The sequence below is a fragment of the Thunnus thynnus genome, chromosome 14 (genome assembly GCF_963924715.1).
Source record: "Thunnus thynnus chromosome 14, fThuThy2.1, whole genome shotgun sequence".
Taxonomy (NCBI): Eukaryota; Metazoa; Chordata; class Actinopteri; order Scombriformes; family Scombridae; genus Thunnus; species Thunnus thynnus.
The window spans coordinates 13,108,928-13,123,818 of record NC_089530.1 but is presented as its reverse complement, the minus strand read 5'-3'; the positions used below and the strand labels follow the sequence as shown (position 1 = coordinate 13,123,818).

At 37.5% G+C, this 14,891-nt stretch overlaps 1 protein-coding gene and 1 long non-coding RNA gene across 5 annotated transcripts; one reads left to right on the top strand and one right to left on the bottom strand.

Annotated features, from left to right (window-relative positions):
- Positions 1-241: 241 nt before the first annotated feature.
- Positions 242-7,627, bottom strand: rab23 (RAB23, member RAS oncogene family). Of its 2 annotated transcripts, none has more exons than XM_067609914.1 (7): positions 7,493-7,627; positions 4,355-4,588; positions 3,864-3,949; positions 3,438-3,594; positions 3,196-3,278; positions 3,005-3,097; positions 242-2,921 (listed from the first exon to the last, which is right to left on the bottom strand). In XM_067609914.1, exons 2-7 carry the CDS (start codon positions 4,507-4,509, stop codon positions 2,788-2,790), a joined length of 708 nt encoding a protein of 235 aa, XP_067466015.1. In that variant the 5' UTR covers positions 4,510-4,588; positions 7,493-7,627; the 3' UTR covers positions 242-2,787. The 2 variants fall into 2 exon arrangements, with proteins under 2 accessions (XP_067466015.1, XP_067466016.1); XM_067609915.1 differs by lacking the exon at positions 7,493-7,627 and adding an exon at positions 6,851-7,112.
- LOC137196924 (uncharacterized) lies at positions 7,526-13,509 on the top strand. Of its 3 annotated transcripts, XR_010931335.1 has the most exons (6): positions 7,526-7,648; positions 8,494-8,597; positions 11,883-12,032; positions 12,167-12,279; positions 13,183-13,277; positions 13,370-13,509. It is a non-coding gene; the product is annotated as an uncharacterized lncRNA (long non-coding RNA). The 3 variants fall into 3 exon arrangements; XR_010931334.1 differs by lacking the exons at positions 7,526-7,648; positions 8,494-8,597 and adding an exon at positions 10,706-10,857 and having other exon boundaries at positions 13,370-13,508; XR_010931336.1 differs by lacking the exons at positions 7,526-7,648; positions 8,494-8,597 and adding an exon at positions 10,944-10,961 and having other exon boundaries at positions 13,370-13,508.
- Positions 13,510-14,891: the final 1,382 nt, after the last annotated feature.

Genomic DNA, 14,891 nt, shown 5'->3' with positions numbered 1-14,891 from the left:
GAACGACTGTTTCCAAAGTCAAGAATGAACACCAATCTTGGTAAGATAATTACTGTTTATGTGAAGACTGTCATGGGTGAACACAACACTATCTTTTAGAAAGTAGTTTTGAGATTGTATCTGGTCTCTATTAGCATTGTAAACACACTGAACAACTACAGAAAATGTTTTTTAATTCTAGATTGTGGGTAAAGATCATATTAGCAGAAGAGTACTGTCAGTTGAAATCACACGCTGCAAGCCCAAGAAAAAAAGTAAACTTTTATTTCAGATAACCACCAACTTTCTCCCAACCGTAACATATCAGGTGCACAGCTGTGTGGCACACTTCAAGTCATGATATATTTGTAAGTGTTAAAACAAAAATCCAACAATGACTGTTGTTTTTGTCAGAGGCCGAAAGCACACATATGTTGTTTTTTTTTAATGAATGTGTGAAACTAGTTTATGAAGTCATGTGAAAATTAGAAAGTCAATAAGACACAATGATTATTATTACAACACCTGAGTGACAGCACATAAGTATGGTCAGTTTTAACTTATGGTTCTTTAAGATTATATGCCATCTTACTGATAAAGTGCGCTAAATCCATTCAGTCAAAAAGCAAAAAAGGCAAAAAATAAAAACACAATGTTACAAATAAGAGAAGGTTCAAGAAATCATTATTTACAAAGTTACCATGCAAGCAAATTCAAACAGACAGCAAGAGGCAATAAAATGCTTACTGGTGATCAATGGAGGAGAATGTAAACAGGGACAAGGCATTGTGGCATTGCAACCATGATTCAACATTCACTGATATGGAGAAGGAAAAAAAAAAGGGCTTGCATGCAATACAGTTATACCACACTTCCTTTTTTTTTCTTTCGATACAGCACTGTCTACTTACAACCAAATGAAAAATCTGAAACAATCTTAGTACCAATGGTATGACTGTGGAGAAAAGCACCTGTTACGATTTTCACATCAGACTATGAGATGGAAAAAAAAAATGTAAGTCACCATTTAGTTCAGTACAACTTTTTCCATCTCTTCATAAAGTTCATTTGAATGGGTGAACAACTGCTACCACAGATCTGAGAATCAGTTACAAAATGTTTTTAAAAGACTAAAACATGCATGTATTCCTAAATGTCCTCTGTATTCTATTTCCATGTAAAATATTTAGATCTGTGACTATTAATAAGGACGTTTAATAATAATAATTTCACACAGGAGATTTAATATAAGACTTTTCCACATCACCATGTACTTCTTTGTGCTTGGTAGACCGTTGTGTAATTCAGTTTTTGGAATCTATTCTACATTTTAAAAAAAAAGCTTGATGCAGACAAGACGTTAACATACAGCACACAGCTAGCTGTATCGAGGAATGAGCATCAGTTTAGATCTTTTCCGGAGTACCATCATGTAATTAGAACAAATTGAATTTTCTTGCATAATCAGGCACACAACGGCAAACATCCGGTCCTGACTGACGGTCGACTTTTTGCAGCACACCTTCAGATACTGAGGGTTTACATCCTGCTTAAGACTCCATATCACAGGGAGACACTGCTGAACTTTTTTTTTTTTTTTGGGAGGTCAAAAAGGAGCAGGATGATATTTACAAAATAGAAAATGATAAGTTAATACGAGAGCAAAACTAAGAAGGTCAAAACCAAAACCTTGTACCATGATTAGTGTTTGGTAGGTTACAAATATAGTGAAATCTGAAACTCAAAGTTGTACCAAAGTTAAAGAAAAGCACAGTTAAATATGACGCTATGTAAATAACTGCAATCAAAACATAAACCTATAGCTGATTGTGATTTGAGGTACTATGACTCAAAGAGCAGAGTATCATTATCTAAACTCATGTTTTACATCACAGAGTCCTAGAATTTGGTTAACAAATCTGCAAGTGGAGTGTAAGCAGACATATAGAAGACTATGCCAATGGTTACTGATATTTGGTTATACATAAGGACACATTCTATTAATTTCATGTTACATCCAAATCACTGCAGTGTTAGTATTTCACTACAGTTCGGAAAGAAGAAATTTGGCACTATGTCAACATTAAGGTGTTAACACTTCTGTGAAATTACCACTCAACACTTGATTTGTACAAAAATACTTCTGCACAGAGAATTCACTCTGAATTCAATAGTATTTTATCCACGATAAACAGTGTAGTTTGAACCATATTCTGTCGAAAGTTAGAAAAATATGGTACAAAATAATCTGTGTATCTTCTACAATACATACAAACATATTGCACAGTTGAAATGTAAAGCACACGGGAACAGGGTGACGGTAAAAATCATGTACACGAGCAAATGTTTTCAAAGAGCCAGAGTGCAAACTTTGCTGTTACATATTTTGTTGAGAGGATTGTGTGTCAAGTCATAATGGAAAAAAAACAAATATTCAGCCATGATGAGACAATATCACTACTTTTTTTTTTTTTTTTGGAAACATTAAGTTCATGACATACTGTAGCTGCAGCTGTTAGTGTTACTTAAGGCAACCACAAGGAGGACCCAGGAGTGTACAGGTGTTGACAGGTATTATGTGCACAATATTATGGAGATCCAAGGCTGAATCAAAGAAAATTCAACCATGAGTGTGGGGAAACAACTTAGGATTTATAGATTAAACATCAGGTTATCAAAGTAGTACAGAGTAGTATTTCCCAGTCTTTATGGGCTTTGGTCTCTAAATGTGGCTACCTCCATTAGAATACAACAATGACCATCTAGTCTTAAGAGCAATAGTCAGTCGCTAAAATGAAATGATTTTATCTAGAGCAGGCTGCAGCTTCCGAAGGGATTTTTACTCTTCTTGGTCCTTTGTTTGTTAGGTCGCAGAGTGATGACTTCTCTGCCATTGCTGGAGCTCTGGTTGCAGACATTACTACTTGTAGTATTAAAAACACCTTTGGAAAAATAAGATTAGAAGTGATGTCAGAAAACTTTAAAATGTGTCATAAAAGAAGTGATGTGCAGACAGATTCCTCACCTATTTTATTGCTTGTTGTATGGACCACCTCCGTCTCCTCTGCTGTTTGCTGTTTGAGTCGCTGAAGATACTTCTCAGCCAAGTACTTAAAAACTGACCAAAGAGAGAAACCGCAGAAATGTTATGACAGCAATATCCAGAATGAGACTGTTTGACTTGCATTGGATCATTTCACATTTTCAGTGACTCACCCTCGTTGACGTTAAGGTCCTCCTTCACCGAAGCTCGGTAAAATCTCAGCTTAAGCCTTTTAGCCAAAGACTCTGCCTCCTCGCTGCAATGCAAAGTTAAGGAAATACTCAATTACTACAATTCACGGCAAATTATACTGCTTTACTATTTAGTTATCACACTTTGTTCTTAACATTATACTGATTTACTGCTATAATGTTAATTTGCAAAAAAAAAAAAAAAAAGAGAAACAGTTACTTACTTTTTAATAACAGTCTCTTCCAGTAGGTCAATTTTGTTCTGCACTAGAACCGTGGGAATATCTCCGACCTCTGCTTCAACCTTCTCCCTCCAGCTGTCGATGGCCTGAAACGACTCCCTGTCTGTGGTGGAGAAGACTAGCACACATGCTTGGGCACCTGCGATGAAAAACAACACACCAGTGAATATGATACATAATTAATTTGCCTCAATGTTGTAAAAACACTGGATCAACTTCACAACAGGCACACAGGAGAGTCACTTTTTAGATGAGAGTCGTGTCAGCAGGGCTACACGTGTAACAGTGTGTGCTTTGCTACGCTGACCATTAAATCTATGATAAATAAAAAAACGTAACCTCAGAGGTCATGGAGGTCAGTGTCCAAAAGGCAGCAGTGTTATATTTGTCACATTAGTAGGGTCTTACCACGGTAGTAGGCCTTGGTAATAGCGTCAAACTCCTCCTGCCCAGCAGTGTCCCACAGCATTAGTCGGACCTCTTCGTCATTGACACTGAAACAATGAGCAGGTTTTAATAGTTTGTCTTCAGTCAGTGTAACAATGTCCTACAAGGCACATTCTACTAGTTTTATGGTAATATTATTAAAGTGAGGAAAACACAGGTGCTACCTGTAACATTTGTTTCACCAACAGAAATTATCCTGAAATATCACTGACATCAGGATCATTCATTTCATAGAGAATGTCATATTCATCAGTAAGCTCAGATTATGCATCTAATGAGATTTTTATTATTGTACACCAAAAAATCTTTTAAATGTATGAAGTTCAAGTTGTATAAATGTTGTCAGTAAACTTTGCAATAAGATGAGGAAAAATTAGTCGCACCCCAGAGCCCTGCAGTGTCTTTAAATAGAGGCTATAATTAAGAAAACATCTGTGAAACAGGTTGCTTACAATATTTGCCTTTCGAGAAAGTCCACTCCGATGGTCTTTTTGTAGTCTTTAGTGAAGATGCCCTTGCAATAGCGTTGGATCATACTGGACTTGCCAACTGCTCCGTTGCCCACCACGACCACCTTGATGGCCACTTCCATGTCCTCCTCCAACATGGTGGTGACGTCTGGTTGGTTGTCTCAGTGCCACTGATCCTGGGTACTTTTAGTGATGTGACGCAAGCACATATACCTCCTAAAAGCATAAAATAAATATACTGTAAACAGACTGTGACGGTCATGTGTGACACATGGTAAGAGAGGGAAACTGTGACTTTAAACATGCTTAACTTGAAGCTTGTTACTGTATGATGGCTCAAATGAGGATCAACAGCTGTCATTGAAAGAAGGCTGTTAAATCATAAGTGAATACTGGAGTTGCACCCAAAAGGTGGTAAGACAGATGACTCATGTTGCCGTTTCTGCTCAAGAAGAGTTGTAAACTTTAAAACACATTTGCCTTAAGAACTTAATATCAAGGCTTGTTGCTGTGAGTTTGTTTTATAATCAACCTTCTGCCCTCTAGTTGTATAAAATCACTTAATGCATATTTTTTAAAAGAAAATAAGCACTCAGCTGTGAATAGATAGCATATCCTCTCCACTGATCTATAACATTATTTTACTACAGATAGCAGTTGTCCAGTCAATCAAGTCAAGTCAATTTTTATTTGTGTAGTCCAATATCACAAATCACAAATAATCTACCTCAGGGGGATTTATAATCTGTACAGCAATACAACATCCTCTATCCTTAGACCCTCAATTCAAATAAGGAAAAACCTTTAACAGGTGAACAGACAAAAGATCTCTCCCCCAGGACAGACAGACATGCAACAGATATGAGTACAGAATAGACCAAGCAAGCTAAATTACAGAAATACAGCATAAACAAAGAAGATGACAAAATTATAGATTGATTGATAACATATATTAGCCATGAAGGAAACCATTCTTTACGGCTAAGGACACAGCATTTCTCCACCTAAAAGTAGTTCTAAAGAAACTAAATAAAGTAGTAAACTTTTATTAAACAATATATTGGAAACTAAATCTGTCGGATGTAGTGATGACATGAGACACTTTTTTCTTATCTAATACAACTAAAAATTGTAGAACCTGTCAGTTCATCTAATTTTTTAATTAATATGTTTGTATATGTGGAAATTGTGACAAATCATTTCAATTTACCAGACTGAGAAGCCTAAAGCAATTTCTTCCAATACCAATTTGCATGGCTTGTAAAATGTAATTAATTTTAGCACTACAGGTTAACACAAGAATTTAATTGAGGAGGGAGTGCACTCTAATAAATGGTCATACACACGTAGCTGTAATTGACCGACTATTATGTCCGCTTATGTTGAACTAACTGTTGTAAATTTTACAGGGAACTTGTTTGGAGAAGCTGTGCGATGTGTTTATTCTTCCATTAGCAGCAGTGGACTCCACATAGCAACTTGGTCTTCCACAGCTACGACGTATGCGTGTAGCTGCTGAGTGCGAGGCTAAACAACATATTGTGGGAAAGCTGTTCCCAGTGGACACTGACAACCTACTGTGTGACTGTGCCGTCCAACAGCCTGTCAGGATTTGACTCACAATATGTATCACACTAGAAGATATTTATTTATCAGCTATAATTGTAATGCATGACGCAGTAGTTGTTAAACAAGCAGGCAAAATAGGGATTACAAATTTTTTTAAAAGTGCCCTTAATTTCTGCACTCTTTGATGTTTTACACTAGTTTACACTTCAGTTTTCCACTCATCTCTGTGTTATTTACAGATGTGTGGTTCAACTCTGTTCTGGGGTCACAGAAACTGAGTCAGAGTGGGGGGTCATGAAGCTGGCTACACACTCGCAGCAGGCTGTAGCTTTGTGTCAGCACCTGTAAACCACAGGACAACATGATTTCTGTTTGGAGACTAGTGCGAGACTGTTTTCTCACACTGAATGAGTGAATTTAAAATATTATGCTGAATAACACAGCGATTTATCAGGATTGATCTGGATGTTATGATATGGCTGTTATCATGTTTAATATCTTTTATTGACTATACAAATGCTGTACAACCTAACAAAACAAAGCAGTTACTAAAACAGATTTCTCCCACACTGACTAAAATACTTGAGAATGACAGTTCCTGTTTGACTCCCCATTACCATCAACTCCAGTGTGGTAAACATCAATTAGACAACTGGTAATTTTCCATACTTACACATAACTACATGATCTCATCTACAGAGGGTCTTTGGATTAACATGCTTTTCCATTTTTAGTGTGATCATTACCCCATTCAGACCACACAGACAAGATGTGACAGATAACCTGAAATAAATACCAGTTTTAAACAGCAGATTTTCTTGTGGTGGGCCTTATAATGCACATATAACGTCACATAAACTCAGTTCAAGCATACAAATGAACTTGGTTAAGATAAGACACTCCCCTCACCTTCATACCAGACTGACCATCAGGCCTCAAGGCGCGGCACCGTTAACGCGAATATTTTTGGGGCACAGAGAGAATAAAAATATTATAACGCCATGAGATGGAACTTCCGCTTTCTCTCGCTGTTTACTCTTGGTGTGTATAGTAACTACTGCCAAAGTCTATGAGGGGAATAAAGTTTTAGTCAACTTTTCGTCCGTTTTATTCTCCCACATCAGACTCCCTCGCCTTGGTCAAGACATGACCTGTTGAACGGTCTTGTCTAGATGGTAACCCCAGAAACTCTCGCGAGATTGATCATTTTAACCCAAACCATGATCTTTCACTAACCCTAACCAAGTGTTTTTTTACGTGCCTAAACCTAACCAGACCTTAACCACGGTGTTGTCACATCATAAAATATAATTATTTTGTACACTGACAAACAAAGAACACGATGAAGAAACAATGCATACAAGTCTCGCGAGAGTTTCGCAAATCTTGTGTGTCCATCTAGACACATCCCTGTTGAATAGCTGGCAGGAGGGTGTCTAAGTACAGAGCAGCTGGTGGTGCAGTAGTCCATTAAAAGGCTGAGCGGAGCAAACAGTGCTGTTCAAGAAGGATAAAAAGCTAGAAAACCCATACAACTGTTAAATTTCTTACCTGTTAAATACCGTTACAACTTATCCAGTGTCCGCCAACATTAGATGAGCTAACCAGCCAGCTAACCCGCAATCACATATCTCCAATCTGCCTCTGTTCTTCACTGAGGCAAGAGGAGACGCTAGTGGACTCGGGGGCTAAGGATACCGAGCTAAGGTTAGCTCCTTTTCCCAGAGAGAAGAACCTTCAGCTCCACCCGTTAACAGTGTCCAGCGAATGACCGCACAGGCCGAATATGCCCCGCTTCACAAAGGCAGATAAAGTTTCATAGCGTCGACAACTGATTAAAATATGTTACATTTGCAGGATGAAAATACATCGCTGTCTATGCCGCGACCCTGCGTTGCAGCTAACTACGTTGCGCATGAGAGTAGCTGAGCTAACCAGCTCGCTAATGTTTGTTGCCTAGCAGCAGAGTCAAAGAGAGTACGAGGCAAGATAGTTACTGTTGATACAAGCGTCTTCGCTCAGGACTCTTGGGTACATCTGTAGTTTCAAAGTCACAACTGAGAAGAATGTTGAAGTTATTCAATTTCATTGCGTCTATAATAACTCCTTGCTGATATCGATCATTTCATCAACAACTATCATATCTTTTATTATTGTTTTATCTCAGTGGCTGATGGACCAAATCGACCAGTAAATATGCATTCACTTATGAACATGAAACCATTGTAGCTAGACCTATAATTCCACACCATAGCACATTTTACAGAGATATGCATTTTTCTGTGCAATTATAGCCCATAAACACTGTTCTTTGCTCAGTGAAGTTATGCCTATATTTACCTGTCTATACCGATTTGGTACAACTTGATTTGGTCAGACAACATACTAACATATATACATATAAGCTATTATTAGATTCAGAAGGTGAGCATAAAACTATAAGCAATGTTTTTGCACCCTTCTGCATGCATGCATAATCTCTGCTGTTGTGAAATACACTATGGTAAATCCTGACTTTTTATTTGCCATGTCATCTTTTAATGTTACTGCAGTGCCGAAGACCATTGAGAATCTGGGAGTGAAACAGTCAGACCAGTACAAAAAGAAACTGGAGGCTGAGTCTAAAAACTTCAACTTTCCTTACAGACCAGAGGCTGTGAGTATGTTTAGCATTACATGCATCTCAACACTTTTAAGATTTAGCAATGCTGCATTTTCAAACAGTTATGAATTACCATGTAGCGAAACACCAATATTTAAACTTTCTCACACAGTGATTTCACACTGACTATATACCAGGTGTTAGCTTTCAGAAGAGCATACAGGGCTTGGGAACATGTCATCATGTTATTTTAACCTGTTACAATGTTTGTTTGTTTTTTTTTTGCATCGTCCCTGACAAAAAAACTAATAAATAAAATGTAGAAAAATATGAATGAAATGACCAGTAAAATAGAAACACTTGTGCAAAATAATAAAATCTTTGTAAAATTTAGAGTTACATATTTGTTCGTGGAGTTTTGGAGTCGTTTGATAAATCTTTACATGGAGACTGTGTCTATACTTTGTTCAATAAAGGTATGATTATGTTTATCTGTCCATACCGATTTGTTATCATTTGATTTGGTCAAACAACATACTAATATATAGGATACTGAAGGTGAGCATAAAACTATAAGCAGTGCTTTTTGCACCCCTCTGCACGCATATATTTCCTCAACACAGACTGTAGATGTGATGTCTTAAAGCCTGTGAGGGTCCATTCCTCATTGGGATTTGATTAACACAAGGCCTATAGGGGGCCAGAAAGGTTCAGGTTCACCTTTTGGCATTTATGGTGATTTGATTAATTACACATTCGTTTGCCAGTACTGCCAGGGGTTAAGGTGACAGCTGCATTATTCCATCATCCTGAGGCCCCATCTCGTACAGGGGCCCTGGGTTACAATCTATATTAAAGCTGTCATTATTTCAGTTTATCTTGTGCTTATATGTCACATATTCCTAAATTAATTTATGATTATAATAAGCTAATTAACAATGCTCAGTCAGTGGGAGAAATGAGGGTCAACAGGGGCCCACAGCCCATTTTTGTGCTGCACATCCAGACGGTTAATCGAGCCTTGGGTTAATTTTAATTACCAAACATTGAACTGAAATGTCCCTATCTTCAGTGGAGGAAGAAGTTCCGTATCCTTTACTTAAATAAAAGTACCAATATAACATTCCTGTACAAATAGTCCTTCATTCATACATTATCAATAAAAATGTCCTTGAAGTATCAAAGTTATTCTAGAGAAAAATGGCCCATGTAAGTGATAATTATACGTTAGATCATTAGAATGTTAATTCTGATGCATCAATGTGTAAGATGCATTTTAATGTGGTATTTGGTTGGGGTGAAGCTGCTGTAATTTAAACTGTAAATGCACTGTGTATACGTATGTTTGAGCTATATCAATGCATTGTATTTTATAAGCTCGTTATGTTTTTTTATGTAAAATCTTAAAAAACGAGAATGAGAAGTATGTCTGATAAGTGGAGTAACAAATACAATATTCCCTTCTGAAATATAGTGGAGTAGAAGCAGCATAAAATGTAAATACTCAAGTAAAGTACTTCAATTGGACTGTAATACAGTACTTGAGTACACTCATCACAGAACAACTAGGATAATAGTTTTCCAATGTCTGTATTAACTTCTATCTATCTTCTCGAAAAGAAAATCAGCATCTCAATCTATAAGGCAAGGCAACCCATGCGTTCTGGGTGCGTTTGATATGTGTTACAGACAACCCTGTAAGTCCCTGTTGTATCCAGCCAGGTCGACGGTAAAAAAAAAAAAAAAAAAAAAAAAAAAAGGATATTAAAAAGGCCATGGCTCATTTTCAAGCGGAACGTCTTCGGCTACACGTCTCAAATGGAAAAAAAAGTTAAGTCTCTTCTTGTCCCCGCAGAGGTCATGTAGATGTAGATACGGCGGATCGGGCGGAACAACAAATCGAACGCCCACACATTATGACAGCCAGCCGGTCGTGTCAAGATGATAACCCTAGATTTGGGAAAGATCTCGCGAGATTGATCATTTTCACCCAAACCATGCTCTTTCCTTAACCCTAACCAAGTTTTTTTCTGTGCCTAAACCTACCCAGACCTTAACCATTGTCACATCATAAAACATAATTATTTTTGTACAGTGACAAACAACGCACACAGTGAAGGAACGATGCGTGCAAATCTCGCGAGATCGTTTCGCAAATCTAGGGTTACCATCTAGACACGACCATGCGAGGCGGATATACAATCTGTTTCCCTTCCTGAGATAGCTGAAACGTCATCTTTTACCCGCGTTTGTTGAACGACCCACTTTGTTTGGCGGGCTTCAGCTGACAAGGAGCGACTCCATCGTCTAATAGGTAATGTAAATATGATAAATACGGTTTAGTTGTTATCTCGGTTACACATTTTAGCTCTTTCTATAACTTTCCGCCGAGCTTGTCGAGCGATGTGTGCTGCTAAAGTAACTGCTAACCAACATACAAAGCTTGCTATTCAATGTTTGTGTCATGTATTGTTGACTGACGTTATTGAGCTACGACGACACTGACGTTATACTTAGCAAAACCGTCTCAGTTCAACGCCGAATTAAGTCTCCGTCGGAGGTTTATTAGCTTGCTTTCTAGACGAAAAGAGCGAAACTGGTGCTGTGCTAAAATCTCTATGGGAATCATTTCCACCTTTTATCAAATGTAAAGACACAGGACAAGGAGAAAACTTAAAAAATTACTTCCCTCTCCATACTTCACACAGTTTGGAGTATAATGAAATGTTCTTAAAAGTATACAAATAATAACTTAAGAGTCCTATTTAGTGAATGCTGCTTTTTAGCCCCTGTTATGGCAAATTAACCCATTTTGACAAGATGAGAATCAATTCAGACTGCCTATTAATGGTTTGTGGGCTGTTTACACATTCTTAACAAGTTTAGTGAGACGACACTTGTTGCCTATGTTATGAGGGCCTCAAGTTATGCAGGCAGCTACCTACACATAATCTTAATGGCATAAATTAAGTAACACAAGGTAAAGAGGCAGTAATTGTTTCTGTGAAGAAGGTCACAGCACCCTCTGATATGTCATTGGGTGGCTACTTGTTGGCAGTGCCACCTTAACTCCATGAAAACATAACAAGGCACACAGTTCTTCTCCAATAGATCATGTTATATTACACAGATGTCCCTGCTGATGGCAAGGTTGTGGACACCACTTGTGGAATTAAGCATGGTATAGAGAGGAGTTTGGTGCCTTGGTTCATTTTGATGCAGCTGCATCGAAACAAATACTGGTCTGCACCTAACTGTGTGAGATTGTTAGCGCAGTGACTACTGCCCTGTTATCTGGAACTGGAAGTAGTGTTAATATACTTTTCGCTTCACCATCAGGCACCATGCAGTTTATCAGCAGGAGAAAGAAGTTCAATACCAACCCTCAGGCGGAGCTCTATGGACTTCCTCTACAGTTCTACGGGCAGCCTCCTCTTGAGAACATCTCTCTCAACGAATTTGAGACGTTTGCCGTGGAGAGACTGAAATGTAAGACCTTGGTCTCATGCCAATCTTATGATTTTGAAATAATTTAATTTGCATATTTTTATCTGCTGTTGTGAAATACACTGTGGTAAATCCTGACTTTTTATTTGCTATGTCATCTTTTAATGTCACTGCAGTGTTGAAGACCACTGAGAATTTGGGAGTGAGCTATGTGAAACAGTCAGACCAGTACACAAATAAAATGGAGAGTGAGTTAAGAAACCTCAACTTTCCTTACAGATCAGATGCGGTGAGTATGTTTTGCACGACATGCATCACAAGTTTTATGCTGCATTTCCAAACAGTGATTTCACACAGACGTATTTACCAGGTGTTGGCTTTCAGAAGATCATTAAGGGCTTGGGAAACATGTCGTCATATAATGCCACTTTGCGCTGGATGTATGGATTGATTTGCAGTTTTCTGACTTGTAGTTGGAGCTTGTACAGACAAAAAAGTCTTTTGTGTGAAGGTTCAACTGCATAAATGAGAGGTGTTTTAACAGGTGGCCACCAGTGCAGGCATGAAGAGAGGGCTAAAGGCATGTATTAGGTCCTGCTGACACAAAATTCCTAGTTAACATCTTTGTAAAAGGGTCGGTGCCTCCATTTTCTACATGTGTAACAGTAATTGTTTCTTAATATTTATAACTTGTAAACATAGCTGATGTAAAGCCTACAATTATATGCTCCTATCTCGTATAGAGAGGAAGTCACTGAACATCCTTTAAAAGTCTTGAATCCATCCAGAGATGTTAGTAGATTCTGGTGAATTCAGCATTAAAGAGAAAACATTAAGTTTAAGTTGATTTTAAGAAACACTTGAAATATGTTTTAATGTCTTACAGTTTGTCATTGTTACTGTTCTTCCTTGCCTGAATGCCAGCCTTTCCTTGGCATTTAAGTTTATCCCAGTATGGTACCTCCTCTTGCGATTGTTCGCTAGTCATTTTTCAAATAGCAGGTTAGAGTGCAGCCTGACATGATATTATATTCCGAGCCCTTGTCACACTGCTAGATAGAATATAAACACATTACACATGTTCAAGTTTGGTCCACAATTACCAAAAAGCCCTATGATAACAAAATCTGAGATGAAGCTGTTAGAAATGTAAACTAACGTCATTAAAAAATACTTATTTGAACTTGTTAAGGATGACAGAAAAGTTGTGCAAGGACCAACTGAATACGAGAAACGAAGAAAGGACCATATCTCTCACTTCATTCTCAGACTCGCCTACTGCCAAACGTAAGTGGAGTTTGTCATTTGTTGCGTTGTAATTAATGGGTGTGTTTCAAATGCAACTAAAAAAAATGTTTATTTCCCATGGAATGTCAAAGGGAGGATCTAAGGAGATGGTTTATACAACAGGAAGTTGATCTGTTTCGCCACCGCTTCAATGACCTGCAAGCACCACAAAAGCTTGAATTTCTGCACAGAAATAATCTGCAATATGATACGGTAAGGATGAAATTGTTTAGATGTTTTGCTACACTTTTAATTTTAATGTAGCATTTTTTGCCCCTTCAGTCATTTTCCAGTCAAAAAATGTATTAATTATACAACACAATATAACAATAATAATAATAACAATATACACAATTATAGTTTTTTCAGTGACAATAACTTTATATAATTTTTTACCAGTCATTTCTACCTGTTCACTACTGTCCACATTTGTGACTAATCTGAACAGTAGAATAAGGATTTTCATGTTTACTTGTAAACATGAACAGAGGGGACTGTGTTTAAACGTTAAAAATAGCAAATAGAGTCTAGATTCTATATCACACTCTTTAGTAATTAAAGAATAATTCCCAAGAAGACTTGCAGAGACAGAAATGTATTAGTGCATATTAGGAGAGAAAAGTGGAACAAGTTGATGAGGTTGTAATTGAAAAAGGCGCCTCTACTCTCTGCTTTTAATTATATTGTGCATTACATTTCCAACTCAAGTGCTCATTATGTATTGAGACAAGAAGCTGCACAAGCTGACATGCTCACTAGATGGTGCTGTTTGATCATAATAACAGGGCTTATGAATGTTTCTGGAAATAGGAGTTCCCCTCAAGAGTGATTATAGTTTTAAATGTTTAAAGATGTTTTTGCCCACAATATTAACGTTTTTTTTTTAAAAATAAAAGACTTTGTTGAACAAATGATATATCAGAGTTGACGTTCATTTTTATAGTTGGTACACTGTAGACTATGTAGATTAAACTGTATGTGTATTTGGTTTGTGTTTGGTCAAACAACATACTAATATATAGGATACTGAAGGTGAGCATAAAACTATAAGCAGTGCTTTTTGCACCCCTCTGCACGCATATATTTCCTCAACACAGACTGTAGATGTGATGTCTTAAAGCCTGTGAGGGTCCATTCCTCATTGGGATTTGATTAACACAAGGCCTATAGGGGGCCAGAAAGGTTCAGGTTCACCTTTTGGCATTTATGGTGATTTGATTAATTACACATTCGTTTGCCAGTACTGCCAGGGGTTAAGGTGACAGCTGCATTATTCCATCATCCTGAGGCCCCATCTCGTACAGGGGCCCTGGGTTACAATCTATATTAAAGCTGTCATTATTTCAGTTTATCTTGTGCTTATATGTCACATATTCCTAAATTAATTTATGATTATAATAAGCTAATTAACAATGCTCAGTCAGTGGGAGAAATGAGGGTCAACAGGGGCCCACAGCCCATTTTTGTGCTGCACATCCAGACGGTTAATCGAGCCTTGGGTTAATTTTAATTACCAAACATTGAACTGAAATGTCCCTATCTTCAGTGGAGGAAGAAGTTCCGTATCCTTTACTTAAATAAAAGTACCAATATAACATTCCTGTACAAATAGTC

Coding starts and splice junctions, on each gene's coding strand:
- rab23 (XM_067609914.1), bottom strand. CDS start 4,509: ATGTTGGAGGAGGACATGGAAGTGGCCATCAAGGTGGTCGTGGTGGGC. Junction 3,595..3,863: donor TACCAAGGCCTACTACCGTG/GTAAGACCCTAC, acceptor TTTTCATCGCAG/GTGCCCAAGCATGTGTGCTA. Junction 3,098..3,195: donor GGACCTTAACGTCAACGAGG/GTGAGTCACTGA, acceptor CTCTTTGGTCAG/TTTTTAAGTACTTGGCTGAG.